The sequence below is a fragment of the Epinephelus moara genome, chromosome 6 (genome assembly GCF_006386435.1).
Source record: "Epinephelus moara isolate mb chromosome 6, YSFRI_EMoa_1.0, whole genome shotgun sequence".
Classification (NCBI taxonomy): domain Eukaryota; kingdom Metazoa; phylum Chordata; class Actinopteri; order Perciformes; family Serranidae; genus Epinephelus; species Epinephelus moara.
The window spans coordinates 19,280,426-19,304,630 of NC_065511.1; the positions used below are offsets into that span (position 1 = coordinate 19,280,426).

Genomic DNA, 24,205 nt, shown 5'->3' on the forward strand with positions numbered 1-24,205 from the left:
GTTTTGAGGTGGTCTGTTTCTTCACAAAATTAGCATCAGAGGGACGGAGGACTGTGAGTACGCCTAGCTCTGCCACAGCTGCATCAACCATGACCCACCAAACAGACCAAATACTGAAAAGTTAAAAGAGGACTGTGATTAGAAATCAGCTAGGCCATATTCCACCCTGCCCTCTTTCTTCAAAGCTGTTCTGTGCACGTGCACGTGTGTGTGTGTGTGTGTGTGTGTGTGTGTGTGTGTGTGTGTGTGTGTGTGTGTGTGTGTGTGATGGCTGCTTAAAACCAGAATGGGCAGGAAAAAAAACACCATATTTGGACCAAAAAATGACAGAACAGGCCCAACACTGTAATTGGTTGATTTCCTAGTTGCTTTGTGAGAGGGGAGCAGAGGGTCTAAATTACAGAGTAGTCTGCCATAGGACGTCATTACACACAGAGACATATGCCGCTACCATTGCTGGCTAGTCACTTATCCAGGCCAAGGAGGGAAGGTGGGTGTGTTTGTGTTTGACTGTGTGTATATGTGTGTGTACGTGTGTGTGTTGCCCAGTCCCCAGGCAGATTACAGAGGTCCTTGGGTGGGGGGGGTTATGCTGTAGTCAAAGGGGCTACTTTGGCCAAAGTTTTAGTGGCTGGAGACAGGCTTTAAAGCAGACAGAAAAAGCCTATTTGTAGGTCACCACGAGCAAACCCAGATAGCACACTCTTATTAGCGCTTCAGCAGCAAGGGCATCGTTACAGCCAGCCATATGCCACAACCATTGCAAGCCTGGAGCAGGGCGTAAGACAACCTCAATCGGGCAAAGGTTAGCCTAAAACACTAAAACATGGTTGTCTTTCTATGAATGACACCCAACTCATCCTGTGAAGAAGTAACTGTTCTTAAAAGTGGTGTGATGCCCTAAAATGAACAGGTCATAGTATGAGACAGTGATCAGAAATTGTAACATATCAATATTAGACAGACGGCAACTTTTCACAAACATCTCCATCATCAAAATGCCACTATCTTATTATAACTGTGGAAAAACATCTCACTGCCATACAGTAGGTTCAACTCACCTTTTCACCAGTACAATTACTGGTAGATTTGTTCTTTTATCATTGCCCCAGGTGCCCAGACACATGGACACCCTACTGCCAAACAACCAGTCATTAGCAACAAGGCCACAAATACTCCCCCTGAGCTTTAGCATGGCAGGGTCACATATTTAACCCCCGAATGACGGACACACTTGAATAACAAATCACCATTAATCAGCCTTAATACTGAGAAAATGGAAGAATGAGACACTGAGTGGTCCCTGGAAAGTATTGTTCAGTCCCCTAGCCTTTATACAACTGTCACTATTAGTCTGTCTCAGGACACGTGGACACTTAAATGGCTAGAGAACTGCCATGCATTGTTAATCAAAGAATAATTTAGACCACAGGACATCCATATTTACAGTGCTTGCTTGACAATAAGCTTTTATTTCAGCTGTCATGAGTTGTTTGTCTCCTGACACGTGGCCACTTAAAACCAACTAGGAGAGGTGGCTGGGATTGGCATCCATTGTTAGCTGAGGACTTGGAATAATTTTGGACAGGAGGTGTGCAAATTTACAGCATTATAAATAAATCAGGCTTAAAGAAGACTAGATGGGGGAGAGGGACACAAAATGACCGCTGGACAGTATTGTTACGAAATTAGACTTTTATGTGAACTGTCATTACTTGTCTGTCTGAGGACACGTGGCCCATCTTCGGAAGGAAACTTACAATGACGTCTAATGTTAAAGCCCATATACAACACAAAATCAGTTTATGGAATGAGATTATTTGGTTTGTAAGGGGGTCATCATGGGTTATCTCAGATGTTGTGCAACAATCACAGTGCCATTTTCCTGAAAAGTTGTGGTTAAGCATCTGTGAATCTATAGTCCATGCAAATTTAGCACAAAATCTTCAGAAAATCTGCTAAAGAGAATCCTGATTAATGTGCATTTATACATTAGAAGTACTGCAAAACTGTAATTTAAGTTTCCTGTATCAATAAAACACACAGAAGCACACAAATGTGTTGTACGTGCACATAAACACGGTCTCACCTGAGCTGCGACTGCAGTTTGCCAGCCTTGTTGATAAAGTCCTCCCAAATAGGGTAGCTGGTCTGTGGGGGAAAAGAGACACAAACACATGACACAATCATCAACACAGATTTCACTGTTCCCACAGTTACGTAACAGTTCGATCAACATGAGGCCACACTGATGCCTCACCTCACCTGCAGGGTTAAGCAGAACTAACCAAGGCTCAGGTTTGCCAATACCTGTAACCCAGTTCTATCACCCCCTCCAAAAATACATTTTCCAACCTGTTGCCAGTAGACCTGAGGGAGTCTGATTTAAGTTACAGGATGAATATTTGTTTGGTAGGGTTGAATGCAACTGATAAGCATGAGGTTTTGTTTGAACACAGTATAACTTGTTATAACACATTACCTCCAAATTTCCATACAGTTGGTTTTTATTTTGCTCCTATTTTGTTTTCTGCTAACAGGAGAATAGACTTACTGTCATGTCCTGCTTGTGTTAGGTTGCAAAATGGGTCACAGGCCTCTTTTGGAAAGATCCCCACACAACAAGAGCACTATTGCTATGGTATAATGAGCCTTGTTCCCGATGGGACTCTAAATTTACCTAATTCAGGTCCTGGGCTGAAAATAGCTGAAGAGCCTTCTATCAAAACCATCACAGAGAGAACAAGTGGCCTAATGCATCAAAAAGAGGAGGCTAACGTGGTAGTAAGACAGCACCGGATAAAGTGATGAATATCGCACGAGCACATGTTTGTCACTGATGTGCTACTACTGTCAGGGGTCTGAGGAATGTCATGTTGTGCTGTCAAACATTACACCCAACAACCAACTCAACTCTCTCTACCTTCAGTACCTCTTACTTTCTCTCTCCTGTTATTTGTCTCCTGCTCTCCCTTACATCACTTTGGTTTTTTATGATCTTTGCTCTCTCTGCATGTGGCTTATATCTATCTCTGCACAGTCAGTCTACCTCTGTCTCTATAGAGGCTCTGCCTGCTTCAGCACAGATACCAAACACTCCAGCACCATGGCAAAAAGGTTTCCTCTGCACAGCTCCCATCCTTTCTTGCTCATCTTGTTGACAGCTCCGGTTTAGTGAGCTGTCGCTTTATTTTTTGAGTACACAACCCCATCTGTAGCTCTGCAAAAAACAAACCTGGAAATGTGTAATTCTTATGTGCAAACAAAACAAATACACTAAGCATTTGCATATTTCCATGGATTGTCTGCCAGCATAGTTACCTGAAAGTTAAAGAGACAGGGGAACCATGAACCACCTAGCCAAGTGTGAGACATGGGAGGCCGAGAGAGAAGTGCTGAATGTCTGAGCAGTATTCATAACAAACTTTATGACTCCAGTAGACTCCATGGCTGGCCATTTGACCTACACATGTCAAAGCCTTCAGACCCTGCGGGTAATTTTCTACCCTGACAGCTACATTCCCGGAATTCCTTCAGGCAAGTACAACAGCTGGGAAATTGCTAATTGTCTCATCAGCCAAGCTGTAATAGAGATAAGATTTGTTATCAAAATAAGATGCCCTAGTTTGGAGTGTGATGATTGCCCTACTTAGTCTGTATCCATTGTTGGCTGCTGCATCCACTTCAAAGTGGAACAAGTGAATGTAAAAATGGTTTTCCAATAGAACAAAATGGAGGGAGTGCAGTCAATTATAAAGTGTTCGCTAGGTGCAACAAAACGAAAGGTTAACATATAGAAAGGGCAGAAAAACTATCATAAACTACAGCTGGACATATTGTTTTTAAAGTACCTCAGCTCTACTCCATTTTGCTTATTAATTTATAACTTAATATAGAATAATTTGTGTGGGTTTTAGTAGGGTTCAGAGGTCTGACACCGTGTATGGCTAACGGTAGGTTACCGTTGGTTGACCTAACGTTAATTGATTAGCTTAACCGTTGGAGGAAATCCACGTTTACAACTACAGACTGATGTTTGGGAAGTTAACCGGCCGGGATACATAGTTTTTAGGGTCGCTAAACGGCTCTCAGGTAACATAAGTCGTGTCGCAAACTTCATTTGTCTTACCTTCATGTCTGCGATAACAGTTTGGAAGAGTCCTCCAAGCGCGCTGCATTCCTTCTCGATAACAGCCTCCATTTTCAGGACCAACTCCAGTGGTCAGTCCCGACTCGATGAGCCGCTCTCAGTTCGCCACCTCCGCTCTCCAGGAAAACACGGAAAAAAAATACTCCAAAAAATATCAACAAAAACAAGCAAACCCGTGTATAAAGATTCTGCTGTTCCGAAATCGACGAACAACAACTTTTAAGTCAGTCAAAGATGTCAAGGAAACACCGCTCGGTCCTGCTGTGGTGCACCGTTTACTTCTAATCAAAAGAAGCTGTTGGGACGAAAGGGAAATTTAAATCCCCCTCTCCCCTCCACGCCGCCCCGGTCATACCCATGGCTGGACCGTGGAGATAATCTTTAGCAGTTTGCTAGTCGAAACTAGAAATAATCCAAATGTTAAGGTGGTACGTTATTCCGTATCGTGACAGGTAAATGCCGACACTCACGGGTGTTCTTGCTGCCTTCTCAACACTGACTGAGTGGGAGAAGAAAAGCAAGACGAGAAACGAACAAGCCTGCCTCAATACAGAAAACACGTACTTCCGGTTTATGTTTTACATCAAAATAAAACGTCTAATTGATGAAGGTTTTAAAGTCGCCCTAAAGAGAACAGTCTCTGTCATAGAATTGGGACTGAATATAATGGAAATAATGAAATAGCATTTGTCTAACATGGGTGTTAAATCAAACACGAAAAGCTCCATGTTAAACTTTAAATTTAAGTTTTACCTTTTGACATGTTTTTATTGTGAAGGAATACCAGCAAGACTTCCGGTGGTATTCTGTTTGACTTGACTCTGTGATGATGGGAGATGCAGAGGTGAGCAGTGAATGAACGAGCACAGGGGACGTAAGGCGCGTTCACGAGTTGCTTTATGTTTTTCACCTGTATTGTATTATATTGTACCACACAGCTAAATGCAAATACTAAATGCATGAACTAGTCTAAATAAGATAACGTGACTTTTTTTTTCTTTTTTTCTTTTTTACTTTTCCCTTGTAACAAGGTATTTTCTTCTTTTTAAATTTATTGTGACTCACTGAGTGTTGAAGGTGCACGAGACAAGCACAATATTGGAAAGCGCCACCAACATTTTTTGTTGATGCCATCGCTTTACTATTTATGTGTAAACATTGGTTAAACATGGTAAAGTTGAGCAGTTGTAGATACCGGGCGACATCCAGTGGCTGACATGAAAATGACAACATAAAATTACTGCAGGGGGTTATAATGTAATATGGTGTAGTATGAATGGTAATGTCATCCAATTATTGAACTAAACAATAGTGAATCAATCATGATGATCGTTTCTGGTGTGGGCTGCATGGGCATTATAACTAGCACTGAGCTTTCTGACAAAATCTGCCATGTTATCCCTACAAATGTGTATGTGTTGCTACATATAATAACTGTTGCACTCCTCAGCTTTTAAACACAAAAATATTATGTGACATTAATTCACTTAAATACTCTGTGTGCATACATACTGTATACATATTATTTAACACAAGCAATAACCTGTAATGCTGCAGAAATACAGTGTAATGTCTTTAATTAACATTGACATTGTAAACTTATGATAAAAATTGGAGTATTGCAGCATCCTGCCAGCTCCAGCAACACTTTGTGGTGGAAAGATGCCTGTAAACCTGGTTAAACAGTGTATAGATGTGTAGTTAGGGTAAGGAATGCTGACTAGTTGAGTGGTTAATGACAACCACAGCTACATCCTCAAGATACATCAATGTCTATATCAAGTATCTCAGTGTGATGTGACAATATGCACAAACATATGCAGTTAAACTTCATTTGTGTTGCTGAATTGATTTGACACACAAGCAGTAAATGTTTCCTGTGCTTAGGTGAAGAAGAAGACATACCTTATTAATCCCTGATGGGAAGTTCCTTTTCTTTTACCTGTCATATACACACAGGCCCAAAATACACACATTTGCACATACAGGACCTATACATGTATTAAATGGAGGGATGTTGGAGATAGGGGGCTGCTCAAGGACAGGCACCCCGAGTGGTTGGGGGCCCAGTGCCTTGCCCAAGGGCACCTCATCAGTGGCCAGGAGGCAAACCTCCAGCTACCAGTCCACACTCCATACTTGGTTTGGTTGGGAACTTTAACAGCAACCCTCCAGTTCCCATCTCAAGTCCCTGTGGACTGAGCCACTGCCGCCCCATACTGCATGTTGGAAACAGCTAAAATAGATGAAAACCTCTGCTGTGGATTCAATTGCAAGAAGTTGTCATTAGAATGTGGTGTTCTCATTGGAGAAAATTTAGAAAATCATTCTGATATGGAGGTAGACAGAACCCCTACCAGACCTGTAAAAGCATTTCTGAATATTATTAGCCAAGTCTTTATACTGTATCTTTTAAGTACCATTCCAGTTATGCCACTGGTAGGCAGACAGGGGTGGAGGCAAGAAAATAATGTGTTAAATTTTAGAAAGAAACCGTCTCAGTTCCTGTCATAAAAGTCTTTGAACTGTGCAACCTGAGAAATTCTACGAGAAACTATACTACCTGGGACCGTGTTGTAAGCCAGTTTATCGCTGTTCACTTGCTGGGTTTGCTCTCACAAAACCCCTATGTGTTGAGCTTGAGTATTTCTGACTCTGGCGCCTCTCAGTGGTAGCATCAAAGAAGACACTGTGGCAGACAGCAACACACCCTGTAATGATGAAAAGACAAGTGCAACGTGTTTTTCTTCAAAACCTTTATTTCTGTTGTTCTAAAATGCATTTAAATGTCAAAAACAAACAAAAAACAACAAAAACAAACGAACAAAACAGCAGGTGCCAAAAAACAAAAATTCTTCATTTAAACAATTTTTAAATTAATAAAAGTTAACAGCCTAATGCCAACAGGAGTATATATTAAATACAACTAATAAATCATGTAGCAAGATAGTTAATGATTTGGTTAATTTTATGATTCATTATCACAGTTACAATATGGGTCAAACACTACAAACATACTGTACTATACATGATCCATTAGTACACAAAGATCACTGAAATATAGTTGCTGACAAAAGCATTCCTTTTTAATTGATGGTCAAATTAAATGATTAATTTGCAGTAAAAGTCACTAAAATGACAAATCTATTTAACCAAATAAATGGTCAAATGATATTTATCAGTACGTCAGTGGAGTTAGACACATAGGACAGCACTGAGAAACTTTAAATAGTAATGGATATAATTGCATGTCTAATGTTGACTGAGAATGCACATTAGTCAACAATATTGTGAAAAGCAGTTATACCAAATATACTGAGAAAATCTGCTCACAAGAAAAGATTACAACTTTGAAATTCAAATATTAGATTAACTCACATTTTAAATAGTGGCCATATAAAATTGTAATAACATTTGTGTAAAAGCTGGAGTGCAGAGCGTATAGATGTTGAAAAATGGGTGCACACATTGCCGATTAAGCCTATCACCACCAGGGAAAGCCTGGTGTCTGTGGTGTCTGCGGCAAAATTGTCGTGCTAGCACGCAAGTGATGCATTTGACGTGATGCCTTTATGTTTAGGGGGCAGGAAGGGTGAGAGACCATAGCAATCGAGCAGCAGCTAGGATTATGGTGGACAATCCTAAGAAGCATTCGAAAAACTTTTCTAGTGTAGATGCTCCAGCTAGAAAGGTAGCTTGGCATTCAGAAGAAGGATTAAAGCAACTAATAGCTGCAAGATGTCACACTCCCCTTTCCCCCTTCTGTTGCATTAATATCACCACAGTACTGTTGCTCGAAGCATAAGTAGTTGCCCGTTTATTGCACAACCTGCACGTGTCATGGTCGAGTGGAGAGAGACTCTGTCCTGCTCTCGCTCTGTTTATTGTGAAACATCTGTGGTCCCCCTGTGTCTACATCCGCTAGGAGACTGCTGCTGCAGGAGTGTGAGCTCCACACCGGGGACAGAGTCTGTTGCACACACAGATTTACAGGGCATACTGTTAGCATCCTACAGCTAACGTTACCTAACAGTTATTAACAGATTTAGCAACAAAGATGGGCAATTTTGGTGTAAGTGTTAGCTCATGGCAACCGGGCAGACATTGAGCTGACCATTTGCCCCACAAAAATTAAAAAATGATTAATTCACAATATATTTTTTAGGAAAAACAATACTTTCATTTTGCACCTTTCCAAAAGCTCTTCATCTACATAAAAATGTTAATTATAAAACCTTTGAAGTAAAAAACAAAAGCTCAAGTTCACCTGCAGGCATTCATCATAAGCACACTTCAACAGTGTTTGTGTAATTACTCTCACTGCCAGAGGGGGGAGACAAAGTTCAGCACTCCAGCTTTCAACATAGAGTGATTTTACAGCTTCTTAGCACCAAGGTTACTGGAGGACAGTGAAAACATCACGTTGCCTTAAAGGCTCTTTCAAACAAATTGCACTATCACATTACTGTTCTGTAGTGCATAACCGATTAGCAGCATGCATAAGCATTTTTTGTGGTATCAAAAATGGGAAATATTCCCTCCAATGAGGATGTGACTCAGGAAATGGGGCAATATTAAGGTCTTTCGATGAAATTGCATCACATTAACTTTCAGCTGTGCATACTAACCTATAGCAGCATACATTGGCATATTTCTTGGTATTGGAAATGGGAAATATTCCCTCCAACGAGGATGTTACACAGAGTATGGGGAAATATTTGTATGATTAACAAAGTGGGTGGCAAAACAAAACCATAACTGTCACAAGCATTAATTGCATCTTGCAAAATCACTCTGTGTTGCCTCAGAGTGTTCATATATAAAGTTATGTGAACAATGTAGACTGCTATTATTTAAAATGACTTAAACAGCCCAGACTGAACCTGTTTGAAACCTGTAGGAATAATATTGTCCAGAAATCTTAACAAATGTGTTGACTAAGGCAGAAATGTTATCATATAAAGCTTTGCTGTTTCCCATCAGGAAATAACAAAGTTTGCACTGAACTGAACTCAATAGCCGTGCTCTCTGTCGAGCTCTGGATAGTGTGGCTGATGTTTAAATACGTGCTGAAGTTATGAAGCAGTTACAAAACTAGTTTACGCTGGTTTTCAAGGTTACATCCTCCACCTCTTGAAGCCCATCACCAGACTGCAGCCGTAGCATAGTGTCACCACAAATGCAAATATCTGGGACAAGGAGACAAAAGGAGAGAAAGCAAAGAACAAATATATGAAATGTTAGAAAAGCTCAGTGAAACATTTTATAACCTTAACTAGAAAATGTTTTTTGCATGATAAATGGCTTAAATAAGCATTGATCAAAACTTTTCAACGTTTCAAATGGCCTTTTCTTTGACATACAATATAGACAGAATATGGAAATGCAGCACAGAAGTGTTGCCTTTTGCATGAGCTCCTCAATTTAAATCTTGGGCCAGCACATGGTTTGGGTATATTTTGTCAACCTAAAGTACAATCTCACCCCACGTAACCTAACATAACCTACTGCATATCTGTCAGAGAAAGTGGCTAGCACTTCCTTTTTTTATCACGCAGCCCACAGTTTTAGCTGATATCAGGACAAGGCGAATGCAAAAATCTAAATACACACAACACCAAAGCTGAAGTTTAGTGAACAGGGGGGTTACTTTGTATATGCTATAGCCTGTATAATTAAAACTGAAGACATGACACCCCCCATAAAAGTGAAGCCAAAGCCACCGCCCCCTGGTGGCTGGCTGCAGGATAGGTCATAGCCCCCGCCCCCCTTTATGTTAGCTAAAAACTCAAGTGCACATCAAATCAAGTTTTCCCAAAATGGTTTCTATCATTTTAGGTAGTCCATATCACACTGATGTATGTATGTTCAGGTGTTTATTGCAACCAAACTAATAAGAAAAACAAACAACGCTGCTCGTGATTAGTCAAACAGGTGTATGGGCGGGAACCCAATACCGTGGTGATCACAACTGTACAGACTGACTCCAAATGACGTTCCTAGCCCAAGATGGCAGCGACCATATCCAGAATATTTTGTCTTCATTGTTGTACAGTGTTGTCCAAAAGAATTTGGATATTTGGAAAAAGAACTATACGGCTGAAGTCAGATTTAGTTTTACTTCGACACTCCAACGGTTCCACCCAAAACCAAAAACACATATTTTTCCTCTTATCTGTAGTGCTATTTATCAGTCTAGATTGTCATGGTGGGAGTTGCTGAGTGTTGAAGATATAGGCCATAGAGATGTCTGCCTTATCTCTAATAAAATGGAACTAGATGGCACTCAGCTTGTGGTGCTCAAAACGCCAAAAAAATACATTTGAAAAACTCAACAGCAATGTCTCTTTCAAATTTACAGGTTTAGCTCAGTAGAAATAAAAACAGTTCCTACATGAAACTGCTTACAACAAGGTCTGTGGATTATCTTACGTAACCAGATTGTGATTTCTGGTAAGAGACATTTCTGTTGAGTTTTTCAAATGTATTTCTTTTTTTTGGCCTTTTGAGCACCATGAGACAGGTGCCATTTAGTTCCATTATATTCATGAGAAGGCCGACATCTCTAAGGCCGGTATCGTCAACAAAAAGCAACTCACACCAAACAAATCTGGTGAACTGTCCCTTTAAATATTACTCTGAATAGTGTAAATTCTATTGCAACATGATATTGGCTTTCTAAGGCACTTTCAGCAGCTCCCCTACCTCAGAAAGTCACAAAGGTGTCTCACATTAGGCTATATTCATTCAGATAGTACTGCAATATGATAATAATATGAATTAAAATGCACAAATTATACTGACTTATTCTTTTTAAAGATATATAGCACTCACCGTGGCTGCCACATTAATACTGTATTGCCTGTCACTCAGGACTGTGAATATATTGCCCCGAGGGTAGGTTATACACATGACAGTGTCAGTGCTGTTAGGCAGGGGCTTGACATGAGCTCCTCCGTTTGCTGCTGTCGTTGCTGCCTCCAAAACGAAGGCAGCAAAGTAGAAAAGCACAGCGACAAAATGGTAAATCACATCCTGTGGGGAAAAGAAGAGAGATTGCATTAGAAATAAAAAACAAGTAGTAGCAGTAGATTGGACCAACGTATTATCAACATGTAAGTTTTATTGTATTGGACAGTTATAAGACAAATATCAGCCATCTGAACTTTGGCATTCACATAACAAACTAGGCTATCTGTCAACGAATCAAGCTCTTACATGAACTATAAAGCATAATATGTCAGATAAAGGAAGGAGAATAAAAATACAATAAACTGAAGAGGTTTAGCTGATGTGGAAACCATCGTTTTAAGAAAGAAAATAGAAAGACCGACACAGAGAGAGGGATTAACGACACAGAGAGAGGCAGAGGGTGTGCCAGAGAGTAAAGAAGGTTAATGAGAGTTTGTGTTGCGAGCCTGGCGGGACTACAGGCGGGCCTTTGTTGCGTTTTGGTGTGAGCTCATCATCCATGTCACTCATTGTTCGGCCGAAAACAAACAACCCCACACGCCTGGCTACTCCTGGGAGCAGGGCCGGGAGACTGAGGCGAGGCTGGCTCTGTCTGAGAGCCCATACTTGTGACATAATACAGCAACATGGCACTTAAATATATATTTCTCACACCTGTACTTATTGCACTAATGGAACATGCTCTCCAATGCTAAGAGATTTTCTTGTAATAGTGATTTCATGTTATTTACATTCTATATGTTGTACTCTGTGACTACATGTAGGCTCTAGGGTGCATTATTAATACATCTTAAGCAAGGTAAATGGACTGCCTATAGCCTTGACTCATTTTTATATAATATCTTTTACATATAATAAGTAGGCTATGCTCATTAGGTTTACAGCTGGGCTACTGTTTACACTGTACAGTACATACAACAGGAGCTATTTCACAATAGGGCTGCAACATAATCCTACATTTTGTCTTTTCCTGGTTTTAAAGGCCAAATTACAGTAAAGTACTGCAATTTTTCAAACTTACCAGACTGGCTATTTTCTACTTTTTGCCTTTACCCAGTTAGCTATCATATCCAAAGTACTAATAATAATTTATCAAAAAGCACCAATAGCCAACCCTACAATATTATCGTAATTATCGATGTTGAGGTATTTGGTCCAAAAAAATATCAGGATATTTGATTTTCTCCACATCGCCCAGCGCTACTTTTTTATCAGTTGGGCTGGGGACTATTAGCTCCGTCAAATGATTAACCAGCTGTTCTATAAAACAATTAAAAATCCCCATCACAATCTCCAAAAGTCCAAGGTGATGTCAATACTGTATAACTTTGACCAACCAACAGCCCACAACAAAAAGAGAATCAATTTTATGTAATGTAAAACAATGGAAAGCAAATGACTCCATTATCAAAGTCATTAAGTGATACATTTTCTATTTATTGGGTAATCAATTACTCGACTGATCAATGCAGCTCTATTACTCTTGGTGTTGTATTGTGTCTCCACATTAAATCCTAGCTCTGCATCAGTTACATGGGATTTTGTGGTCTGCTTAGAGTGCAGCTATTCCGATGGGTCTTGTCTTTCAGATCGAAAAATGTAGACATTTATACAGCTTCTAACAATCTGAGTTACCATTTCTGCCTAAATTACAAATCTCCAGAGCTGTAATTGATGCTAGAAGGTCTTTCAAGCCCTCTTTAAAACAATGATTTGCATGTGTTAAAGCAGTCACCGACATCTGTCCTCATAACAACTCAGCTGGGGTTGTGGTTGGTCATTGACACTTAATCAGCCAGAACATGGAAATAAAAGTTGCCAGTAGACATTAGTGGTTTAATTCACATAGTTGAAATGTCTGAGTCATTTTAAGATGAGGAAGTATAACTGCTTATCTTTGAATAAGTGGCATAAAACTTTGTGGGAATGTCCTCGCCTATGAAAAAATGATCTGCCTCACTGTGTAACTCGATCATAACCCTGAAGACACAGTTTGTGAACTTTAGTGTATCAGTGAGCACCTGTTTCAAACTATCCCTTGAGTTTGTGTTATTAGATTGTCTTAGATGCTACAAACGCAATGTCTGTAGTATCTTTGTCAGTGACACATTAACAAGCTCTTTTCATGGAGTATGTTTTTGTGTTAAGCTAAAAAATGTAGTTTTGCAGACACATACACACACTACTGATGCGTGATGTGAAAGACCTATTTCCTCTAAGACTTGACACATGATATTGTGAGTAATATAATAACACAATGCGTCAAACGTGCATCCGTGTGCCCACACTTGGACAAGTGCTGTGTGGTGAGGTGGTGAAATCACGAATGGATTTCTTTCTGTTCCTCATAGCTGAACTTACATATTAGCAGCCATGAAAATTATATGTGAAAACATTATGCAATCTATAAGCAATCACAACGACATGAAAATAACTTTCTTTTCATACATTAAGAATGTACAATAGATCGTTGTATATTAGACTACTGTTTAACATTAATGTGCTTTGGGACAGTTAACTGAGGTCCAATTTTGTAGCACAGTCACTGTTTGATATGCTGACACTTCATAATACAAGCTGAAATAATGTCACTGCCATAACACTGACTTGCAGTTTTGCCATTAAACTGGATCTCTGACTTTCACGCCCAGAAACAACAGTTGCTGCCATGGCAACATTCTCAAATGCTGACAGACATCTTAAAGGTTCCCCGTGGAGTTTTAGACATTTAGCACTATGGAGCTATGCTGCGTGATGCAATATAGAGTCCTACCAATGGTGTCACACTAATCCACTGATCTACAGGTGGTGTAACAGACAGACAGACAGCTGTGAATGGATAGCTAGATAGACATACAGACAGAAGGATGAATCAATGACTGGGAAGACAGATGGACACAGACAGGTTAGCTGAATAATTGACAGCTCATTGATCTACAGCTCACCAAGGAATTCCAGTCAGTGTTGATGCGGTCAGCCAGGCCGGTGAGGAGGAGCGTGAGGTAGGCGGTGGAGAGACAGAAGGTGGTGAGGGAGACAAACATCACCCAGCCCTGCAGCAGAGGCACGGGCACATTGGAGGAAGCCACCAGGATCCATACTAGACCACCAAATAACTGGGGATAGACACAAGCACAGAAGCAGTTAATTTCATTCTGTGAAATTCAGCACTTTGACAGAGAGAGCTTGGACTCAATTAATCATTGATTATGTTTCAGTGGACACATTTGTACAGTTACAGGTTTGTTAACTATTTATGACACACCAGGGAGACACCAGGTATAATACAGATACTACTGGTATGGTGTATTATAGTGTTGTCACAATACTGGAATTTTTAACTTCCATACGTATCGTATTGAAAAATATTAATATTCAATACCATTTTTGATACAATGGAGAAAAATAGAGGGCATAAAACGTATTCATTTTTATTAAAAGTCAAACAAAGATTTTTCTTTTCTTGGTTAGTAGCAGAGGACAGCAGAACGACTGTAGCAAACATTAACAATAAGACAAAGTGAGAAAGCGCAGCTGGTACCGGTGTATCAATACTGAGTTTTGAAACCATTTCAAATATTCAAAATCGATGTAGCAATAAATCATTATTTTTGACAACACTAGTGTATTGTACTTTGACGATGCCTCAACTTACACAGCCTCAATTCCTGATCCAATAAGACTGATTTCTGTTTGCCATATTTAAATTTTTAAATTATTTAAATACCTTGCTGAGTGGAACTCATTTGATTTATGTTAGGTGACCAGAAACAACTGAGGTGTACCAGCCCGCTGTGACTAAATGAACACCAAATTTTATGATATGATTTGAAGCTGTATTAAATGTGGATAAGTAACATCTGATTAGTGCATCTATAATTGTGAGGTATATTTATCTTAAAATATTGCTTATAATACACTCTGCTTTTCACATCAATGTTGTCTCATGCTAAAAGCACTATGTGTGGTGCAAGGGAAACTATACATTATGTTCTCCGGTTTGTTTTGGACAATGGGTTAAACATGAAGTTAACAAAATTGATTAAAACACTAAAGAAAATTCACTGCATGTCAGTGTTATGGCAGTCTGGGGTGGCAAACCAAACCAAAAAGCCATAACTGAATTTCAGAAATTTGAAAATAGAATATAGGGTAGTTAAAAACTGTCGATAAGGAAAGTTAAGGAATTGCATACTGAAATACTTTCTTATTTTACAGTTGATATGGCTAAATATCTGATATGCATAGACTAACACCAGTACAGTTAACATGTTGAGTTCCACAACTATCCTTTATTAATGTGTTATGTATCTGCATGTTAGGCAATTTATCGCTCTTCAAATAGGCTCACTGTCCTTCTCCTAAAAATTTTTTAATTTAAGGCAGTATATTGGTTGTAAGGAACAAAATATTGACTGGTAGCTGGGTGAGCCTTCTCACGTTTGGGGAAGACTTGTGGGTAACCATAGAACCCATTTTTTTGAATATCTTGAGCATGATTGTGAGTGTTCAAAGGACCCCTTTATAAATGCCCATGCCAGCTGTTCCCAAAATTTCGCTTAAATGTGGAGCATTATTTAGCCCCCTTCCTGATAAGCTATGCTGAGATAGGTGGTACTGTCTAGTTTCACAAGATACTACTACATAAGCATGCCACAGCCTCTTAAATACAGTAATATTAGCCTCCATTATTTTTGCTAAGGGGGTCCAGTGCAAAGGTGAGCAATTGTATCAAGTATCCCTTTGGAGGCACCACTGTGGCAAAGGCTTTAGTATTGGGTACGGGCTGATAACAGCCTCAACTCTGCATTTAAATGACTCTGTTTCCACCTGAAGGCCTATCTGTACAGGCCTGCAACTGCAAACAGGCCTGTACAGATAAGTAGTCAAATCATCATGAGCCTACAGGTGGCATATAAAGAGACTATTTGATATTGTTAGAGGAGGTGATGCACATTGCAAATTTGATATTTTACAGGCCCACACTGGACTATAAAAACAGGTGTTGCTCGAGGCGGTATTTAACCTTGCTTTGACTGTCAAACATAAGCAACTACAGCCAGCCTCAGGCAATCACAGTGACGATCAGAGTGTTAATAGCAACACTTCAAGACTGAGTACACCGCACATCACAGAGGATAGACCGTGTTTCAGCCTACTTAAAGTCTAACTGGACTTGAGCAACATAAGGCTATTAATTATTAATAAAGCAATAGTGACTGCATGTTCTCTCCACAACACCACAGAGGTCACTGGTAGATTGAAGAATACAACATACATCATTATTAAACTCTTTATAAAAACACACTTACTATTTCTACACAGACAAGAGCTCCAGAGTAAGTTCTCAGTACTTCCAGTCCCAAAGGTAGAGAAATAGTTGGCGCAGGGAACGAGGTGGCAGCGGGGTTAGTGGCTGGTTCCGACATCTCTATATCTCCCTCTGTCTTCTCTCTATCTCCCCCTCTCCTCTGGCTCTCACCCTCTGTCTCCCACTAAACAGACTCCGCTCAACAAAGAACGGGAGCAGCGGAGGAAATTCCTCCGGAGTCATGTGTCCCCCAAACAGGTCGGACAGGTGCAGGGGCCACTCCCTGGAAACCGACGCTGCATTCAAGGACCTCACGGAAGCTCCTACACCCAGGTGCCCGGTTTGTATGTGTGCGAAATAAACACAACTGGGACTCCAAATTTGAATTGGTTGTGAACATGACTATAAATGCAGTAGATTAAATTGAACACACACACACAAGATTTTATGCAGTGGTGGAATATACATTTACATTACATACTTTCGCGGCACTTCCATCCATCTTATGCAAAATTATAATACTATTCCACATCTCAGAGGCTAATATTGTGCTTTACACTCCACTACATTTATCTGACAGCCTTAGTTACATTTAATATTAGAATTTTTCATAACCTTCCTATACACTACAAACTCTGTACCTCAATGTGATGCTTATAATAGTGTTGTTTTTTTTTTGATAATACTAATTGATAATGATTCTCCTTATATGTATTCTCAAAGGACAGTGATGCTACAAACATGATGATCTTAAAGAATCTGATGCATTGCTTCAAATTAAACTACCCAGCAGTATATACAGAAAAATGCAGTACGTAATAGTTAGAATAAATACAACCTAAAAAGCAGAAAAATGCAACATATAGTTAAGACAAGTCAAATTCTGTTATCAAATAACTACCATATATATTCATGTACATTAAAGGTCCACTGTGTAGGATTTAGGGACATCTATTGGCAGAAAAAAAGTATATAATATTGATAACTATGTGTCAATTATAGTTTATAATCACATGAAACTAAGAATCATTGTGTTTTTGTTACCTCAGAATGAGCCATTTATCTACACACAGAGCGGGTCCTCTCCCATGGAGTCAGCCATATTGTTTCAACAGTAGCCCAGAAGGGACAAATTAAAACACTGGCTATAGACAGGGCAATTTGTGTTTTTGCGACGGCCACCATTCTCCTGCACGCTTGGCACATGGGAGTAACCTCACTGCTAGATGCCACTAAATCCAACACACAGGAACGTAAATGCAATATTATTGTTTATATTGATACACATGAATGCACCAGAAATAATAATCCAGAAGCATCATATATAATAGCACAACACAGATGGAGACATTTTTTCAGCAGAGTGAGATTTGCTGGTACTTACATACTTTTACTAGTAACAGAGTATATGCATAGAGTAGTATTGGTACTTTAACTTAAGAATTGATATACTTCTTACACCACTTCTTATATGTGCAACATGGGCTGGATGAGGCCATTAAAATGTGGACGAGTCATATAACTACGCTTTTAATTTATTAGGTAGAAGTTGCTTATTACAACAGAAAGGGACACTAGAAAATACATTACCCATAATGAATGACAACCAAATGCATTTTCCTCATGTCAGTCAACACAACCCATGTATTGATGGTTATAACATGCCAATGAATTTGGTTTCAGCAGAGTAAATCTACTGTCTGCATCAAATGTTGGTAGTATAGGTAGTATATCAAGTATGTAATAAAAGGCACCAGGATGTGTTTACAATGACGAAACACCTGAACAACGATCCTCCTCCTGTTTGCATGGCTTTTACACTCTCCACACCCTAAATGTCAATTCTTGATAACTGTGCAATCGTTCACATTGTAAAGGTATGTGCTCATCCAGCACTTCTGGTAATTCCAACACTGACTGAAGGCAGCAACTTTACTCTGGCTTTGTCAGTTTGTTGGAGAGCTTGGCTCCTCTCTGTGTGAGCTGCTGCCAACAGACAACACAGCTCAGAAACAATAGTGAGAGGAAAAAAATCTGAAACTATTGATGACATTGATTTCTTTAACTCTGTTTGAAAAGAAATGAAGGCTAAGGAACAACAGTGTGTGTGCTGGTTAACCTACCCAGTGCAGGAGCAAAGAAGTTTGTAAAGTAAATATTAGCTTAAAGGTTAGAGTCGCAGCTGAAGAGAGGAAAGAACTGATTTCCAAATAGACTCTGTCACATTTACCATGTTTGCGTTAAAACATGGAGCTGAAATATCAAGTGCTGGAGGGAGGTTTTCTGACAGCACAGTTTTTTCTTTTAATCAAATTGTGAAGCAAAATAGTTTTGGTGTTACTTCACTTGGTGAGAGCAGTTTCTTATGGTAAGCCACAGTTAATGTTTAACCAGGGCTTGGGTTATGTGAACCAATGTTGATATAACCTCTTAAAGGGCAATGAGCTTAGTTCAATTCAGTGTAAATGGCAATTAGAATGACTTTGACCCGTATAAGACCCTGTATCCTATCATGTGATATAAGACAACTGTTGCACTGCTAGGTCGGAAATATTTTTCAAGCCAGATTTTTTTTTGCAAGCATAAAGGAAACACATAGGCCTATTTGACCCTGTTATCTGTACATGGAAAGACGTTCAACTCGATGGGTCTCTGGAGTCCTCACTGTCATCTATGGAGCAGCAGGAAGCCAGAGATAAATCTCCTCTTGGACTAAACTGCTGATTCTTCAGCTTTACTCAATGCAGCAACCTCTGATGCTGCAAGATTTATATAAGGAAATTGCGAAATATAAAATGAGTCAATCCATTATTCTATTTTCCAAGTTTTTAATTGTTTATTTTAGAAGCAGTCGAAGAAAACATCCAGAAGATACAACTTTGTGCTTACACTTGTATTTTTTTGCTTTTAATTACAAATTATTGATACAAGTAGGAACAAAATATTAATAAGTGAGATAATGAAAACTAAAGGAAGCTCATTCAATGGCTATATCACATTTATATTTATTTAGTGCTTTTATTTCATAAAAGAAATTAAAAGAATAAAGTAACAGTATATTTGAAGGGCTGTCTATTATTGTATGGAAGAGTAATAACAATCAGATCGTGAGACAGTGGGATAGCCTACTGTACAGTGGCTGATAGGGCTTGAATTACATGAAGTGAAAGACAAATGAATGGCTAGCCACAGGGATTCAAGCCTCACATGCCCATGAAAATTTTCTGTTACAAGGCACGTCATTAAATTTCTTTGCCGAACGTGAGACCTCAGCACAATCCTCTCCTCCATCACTATTATTGGGCTCCCCGGCTTGCCAGAATTCGCCTACTAGATCAGTCCCATCCACCCACTTCCACGTGTTCTCCTGCTCTCTGTCAGTCAAACCGATCCAGGTGACTGCATACATTTTGCTGACAAATATCAGCTCTTCCTGTGTGGTTATAATCACCAGGTCTGCTCCTCTCTCTTTACAGTCTTTCCTGCTGGCCTCCCAGGTTTTAGTCACTCCGCTGGGAGAGAAATAGTAGCACTTGTTCCCGAATGTTTTCCATCCTTGGATGCAAGGTTGACCTAGAGACAGTACAAGTGAATTTTAGTTATAGTGATCTTGAAACCATTGGTAAGATTTGGAGACCATCAGGGAACAAGTTGGGAGCTTCTCGAGTTTCCACCATTAAGTGATGTTATTTATAGCAAGTTAAAATGACCAATCCTCCAGCACTTGCCCGCTGTAAACATCAAGATCACATGACAGACAAAAGAGAAACTACGATAATGAACAAGATACAGAGGCAATACTCAATCACTGTAGCGGAAATGACAACTGTTGCTAGCAGATTTCATCAGCTGTTGCTAGGTAGCTACTTAAGCTAACATTAGCATTGTGACTTGATTAAAAACGCTGTCTCCAGCTGACTTTTGATGTGTCCACCTGAGTCATCTTATCTTGTTTTAAAAAGGTGTTAAAGGTCCAGTGTGTAGGATTTAGAAGGCTTTATTGGCAAAAATGGAATATAACATTGGAAGTATGTTTTCTTTAGTGCATAATCACCTAAAAATAAGAATTGTTGTGTTTTTGTTATCTTCAGATGAGCTGTTTATATCTAAATAGGAAAGGTAGGGTGGCACCTTCACCACCATGGTTCTACAGTAGCCCAAAGCGGACAAGCCAAACATTGGCTCTATAGGTGCCAAACCACCACAGTTAGCAGCACTTATGCAACAAGAGTGCCAGAAAAACAGATTCTTTTAAGGTGAAACTGCTTTATTCAGTGTTTTAAATGGTTTAAATAACCCGGTCTGTTTGTTCTGGAGAGGAAAAGACAGATGCAGATGATTCTAAAAGATCAGAAAATTTGTGAGCACACATTAGCAGGCGCTGGGTGAGCGGCCCGCCTGCGACATGCCAAACAGCATTGGAAAAACACTGATTTCTAATGTGAAAGTGCTTTATTCAGTGATTCACTGGTTTTAATCATTGGGACAGTTTGTTTTGTGAAAAAAAGAGACCCCTGTGGATAATTCGTTTCCCAATAAAAAACCTCCTGAACAGTAAATGTTGAAGGAATTCTAACCAGGACAAGTTTCAGCTGGTTGCAGTCTGCAACTAGAGTTGGGCGATCTTGTCCATATCCTATCGTCCTATCGCCATCTAGTAAAATCGCCGATGAACGATGTCATCGCCCGGGGGGTGAGGTCATTACGCGTCGCCGCTGAAACGTTCACTTATAGCCTCTCTTTGACGTTTGAGCAGCTTTATAAAACTCTCGAACATGTAATGGCTCCTTAATTAGCAAGTTGACTTTACATAGACGGCATATCTTTTCAATTTCTTATCTTTTCAATTTCTCCTGACATTGTGTTGTTTGGTTTGTTCACCGCTCCGCGACATGCGCGTTACGGCCCGAACATACTCGGGCAGAACATACGCGGAACGGACTCTGCGGAGGTCCGCGCGGACTCAAAGCGGACGTCCGCAAGCCCTGTGCACGCAAAGCTCAGATTTTACGACCGCGCGGATTCCGCTCCGCGCACCAGTGACTGCTCGGCATGTATTTTTCACATCGCGGGGATTTTTCACGGACATTTTTACAGGAAACTACAACGCGGAAGTGCGCTCGACTATGAAAGCCCGAATGACTGCGGACATTCCTCGCGGAGTCCGCTCCGCTTATAGTGCGCCCGAGTACACTTGTGTCGAGCGGGCGGAGGCGTTGATCCCCCCCCCACCCCCACCCTTCACTCTCTCACTAAGCAGCCTTCCTCTGTCTCCTCTCACTCAGCCTTGTTCAGCCTCGATCTCGTCAGCATGCTCCACAAACGCGCTGTCTCCCCCCCACACCTCGCGACTGCATCGTCATTTAAAAAAGACATCGTGAAACAACCCTTCTATCGCCGATGGGCGATCAGATCACCCATCGGCACGACCCTATCTGCAACCCCTTAATCTTACACACTGCTCCTTTAAATGTGTACTTGATGACTGACGCTAAGGCTTCACACACAGGGCAAAAAGTCAGCATGAAGGACACATGAAAATAAAGAAACAGCAGTGTTCTTGCATTGCAAGAGTACAGCTAGTCATATTATTAAAAATGTAAGCTTAGCCAACGATTGTATTTCATGTCAGAGCAGCATATACTGTTTACTCTGTTTAATCCATCTCTTACAATCTTTCCTGCCTTTTGTTGTTGGTTGTTCCAAAATGTTCCAAATAAATAACAATATTTAAATTAGAGTTTGGATGTATTGTTCCGTTTGCTGTTTCCTTATTAAGTTTATACAGTGAGGCGATCTCAGGATGCTTGGTTACAATACTATTCTATGTGTCTTAAATACTTTGTTGAGATCTGCACTTTGCTTAGTGCACTTTTCTAGGTCTCTGTACAGTAACAAAAATATCAAGCTTCACTGAGTTGTAAAGACTCATAGCTCCAGTGTCATGCAGTGAGTCTTCAATCGGTTTAATTATTCCTATAACTATGCAGAATATTGTAGATAGTTATTACACAGATTAAACTTTCACTTTTGGTGCAAAACACCTACTGTTTACACAACTGTGACTCTGAGAGTTGCTATTTTGAATACAAGGATTTTGTGTTTTCTGTTTAAAGTTATACAGAGGTATTCAGCATTTCTGTTTAACATTAAACAGAGAGTACAGGATTATTGAGACCTGGTGGTTCATCAGTAACCAAACCGTGTGCTGATTAGAAAGACTAGCAGATAATTTAACAGGTTGTCTGATATGACGCTGTACTAGTTTTGATACATTATCTTATTATCCTGACCCTCATGGAATATACTAGTATGCGTTTTATGATTCAGCCAGGTATCTTGGGGGTTGACAATGTACCTTTATTTTCTCCCTCAATTTGCTTTGTACAGCAGTGAATCCAAATCAAAGAACACTCCATTCAAGTTTTAATTTCTAGCATTTCTTACCTGTTCTGTTTGAGTCTTTGCTTCTGGTTCTGAGTGTCTCGTTTAACCTTATGACCTCCTCTTGTAGTTTATCTCGACTCGCCGCCATGGTGTTGTATTGGCTCTGAAGTACCTCCATATCTCTCGTCAGGTTGCTGGATTGAATCTTCAGTTGGTCCAGCTCATTTCTCAGATTGTCTCTGTCGACAGTCAGGCTGTAGATCAGGTTTTCACACTTCACGTCCCAGTGACTGATGGCACCGGAATCTGCAATGAGTTTTAGAATCAATGGAAAACCGTGAAAATTATCAATTGACAAGTCCTAGTGGTAGTACTGATTGATTTTGAGTGTTCAGTGGGAGTTTTTTGCTGTGTATTTATGCTCATTGTTGAGACTTGTACTTACTGTGGGCCACCACACCTAAGATCAGAATCAGTAGAAGAAGCCCCAGACACACTCCAGCAGCTCCAATCCAAACTGCAAAACACATCATCACAATAAGGCAATGAAACCAAAAACAAGCAATGTGTAATTTGTTAAATGGTTTAATTAGCAGCACTTTGTCCTTATTTACATTTCATCATAGACATGATAGCCTTTTTATAATTACTACTATTTTGGCTACAGTGAATGTTGCGCTGTATACTGACAGGAATGTGGTTACATGTGTATTCTTACCTGACATTTGAGATCGGCATCCATACTTTGATCTACCATCATAAGCCATCAGGTTCACACTGTCTTCCCCAGCCTCCAGTGACTTGCAGTTCAGTGCCACTGACATCTGTGAAATTTGTGGTCAGTGTCTGCTTCTGTCTTTTTTTTATGAAGGTTCAAGACTTGCTGACACTGCAAATGGGAACCTACAGTGGGTAAGACATGTTTGGTTTAGGAAAGACAACCCCTTGGGTTGAGGTCTTATGTAAAGCAGAACTCTGAGATCTTCTTTTTTTTTTACATTAGTTGTGAGTTGTAGTGGATATATGAAGCACTTAATTACATTTTTATATATAATGTATATACTGTATTTCTTCATCATAGTCATTTGTTAAGATTGCTTTGCAGATTTATTTATATTTACCATCTTAACATTACAGCTGTTTGCTTAGAATTGTGTGTCAGTGTACAGTAGCAGTGTATTTAAGCCTGTGATTAAGTTTTGTTTTTTATTTGCCTCAGGATTGCGGACTGAGCCTTTAAGGGTGGCACAGTTACAGGACAGTCAGCAAAACCCTTTGAATTACTTCCTGTTTCAAATAACAGGATGTCAGCCCGTGTTCATGTGCTCAAGTGTGAGAACTTGTGGTTTTAAGAAATAACATGGCGTAACTGACCTAACTCATAA

General features: G+C 39.9%; 3 protein-coding genes across 10 annotated transcripts in view; all 3 read right to left on the bottom strand.

Moving 5' to 3' along the window:
• The window catches only part of LOC126392534 (protein MTSS 1-like), a 54,519-nt gene extending 49,861 nt beyond the window's left edge, over nt 1–4,658 (bottom strand). For 4 of the 8 annotated variants that reach the window (XM_050047979.1, XM_050047976.1, XM_050047974.1 and 1 more), the window contains exons 1-2: nt 4,130–4,657; nt 2,090–2,151 (exon numbers count right to left, since the gene is read on the bottom strand). In XM_050047979.1, the coding sequence (XP_049903936.1) occupies nt 2,090–2,151; nt 4,130–4,201 (134 nt within the window). In that variant the 5' untranslated portion in view covers nt 4,202–4,657. Of the gene's footprint in view, nt 1–2,089; nt 2,154–4,129 lie in introns of those variants that run through there. The other 4 variants (XM_050047978.1, XM_050047973.1, XM_050047972.1 and 1 more) reach the window with 2 other exon arrangements.
• A 2,238-nt stretch (nt 4,659–6,896) lies between these two features.
• mal2 (mal, T cell differentiation protein 2) lies at nt 6,897–16,716 on the bottom strand. The gene is made up of 4 exons (XM_050047616.1): nt 16,435–16,716; nt 14,068–14,238; nt 10,985–11,185; nt 6,897–9,339 (listed from the first exon to the last, which is right to left on the bottom strand). The coding sequence occupies exons 1-4, from the start codon at nt 16,549–16,551 to the stop codon at nt 9,268–9,270; spliced, it is 561 nt and encodes a 186-aa protein (XP_049903573.1). The 5' UTR covers nt 16,552–16,716; the 3' UTR covers nt 6,897–9,267.
• Nucleotides 16,717–19,241: 2,525 nt separating this feature from the next.
• Nucleotides 19,242–23,696, bottom strand: LOC126391626 (CD209 antigen-like protein C). The gene is made up of 4 exons (XM_050046508.1): nt 23,539–23,696; nt 23,266–23,337; nt 22,881–23,126; nt 19,242–20,006 (listed from the first exon to the last, which is right to left on the bottom strand). The coding sequence occupies exons 1-4, from the start codon at nt 23,642–23,644 to the stop codon at nt 19,630–19,632; spliced, it is 801 nt and encodes a 266-aa protein (XP_049902465.1). The 5' UTR covers nt 23,645–23,696; the 3' UTR covers nt 19,242–19,629.
• Between the last annotated feature and the right edge of the window lie 509 nt (nt 23,697–24,205).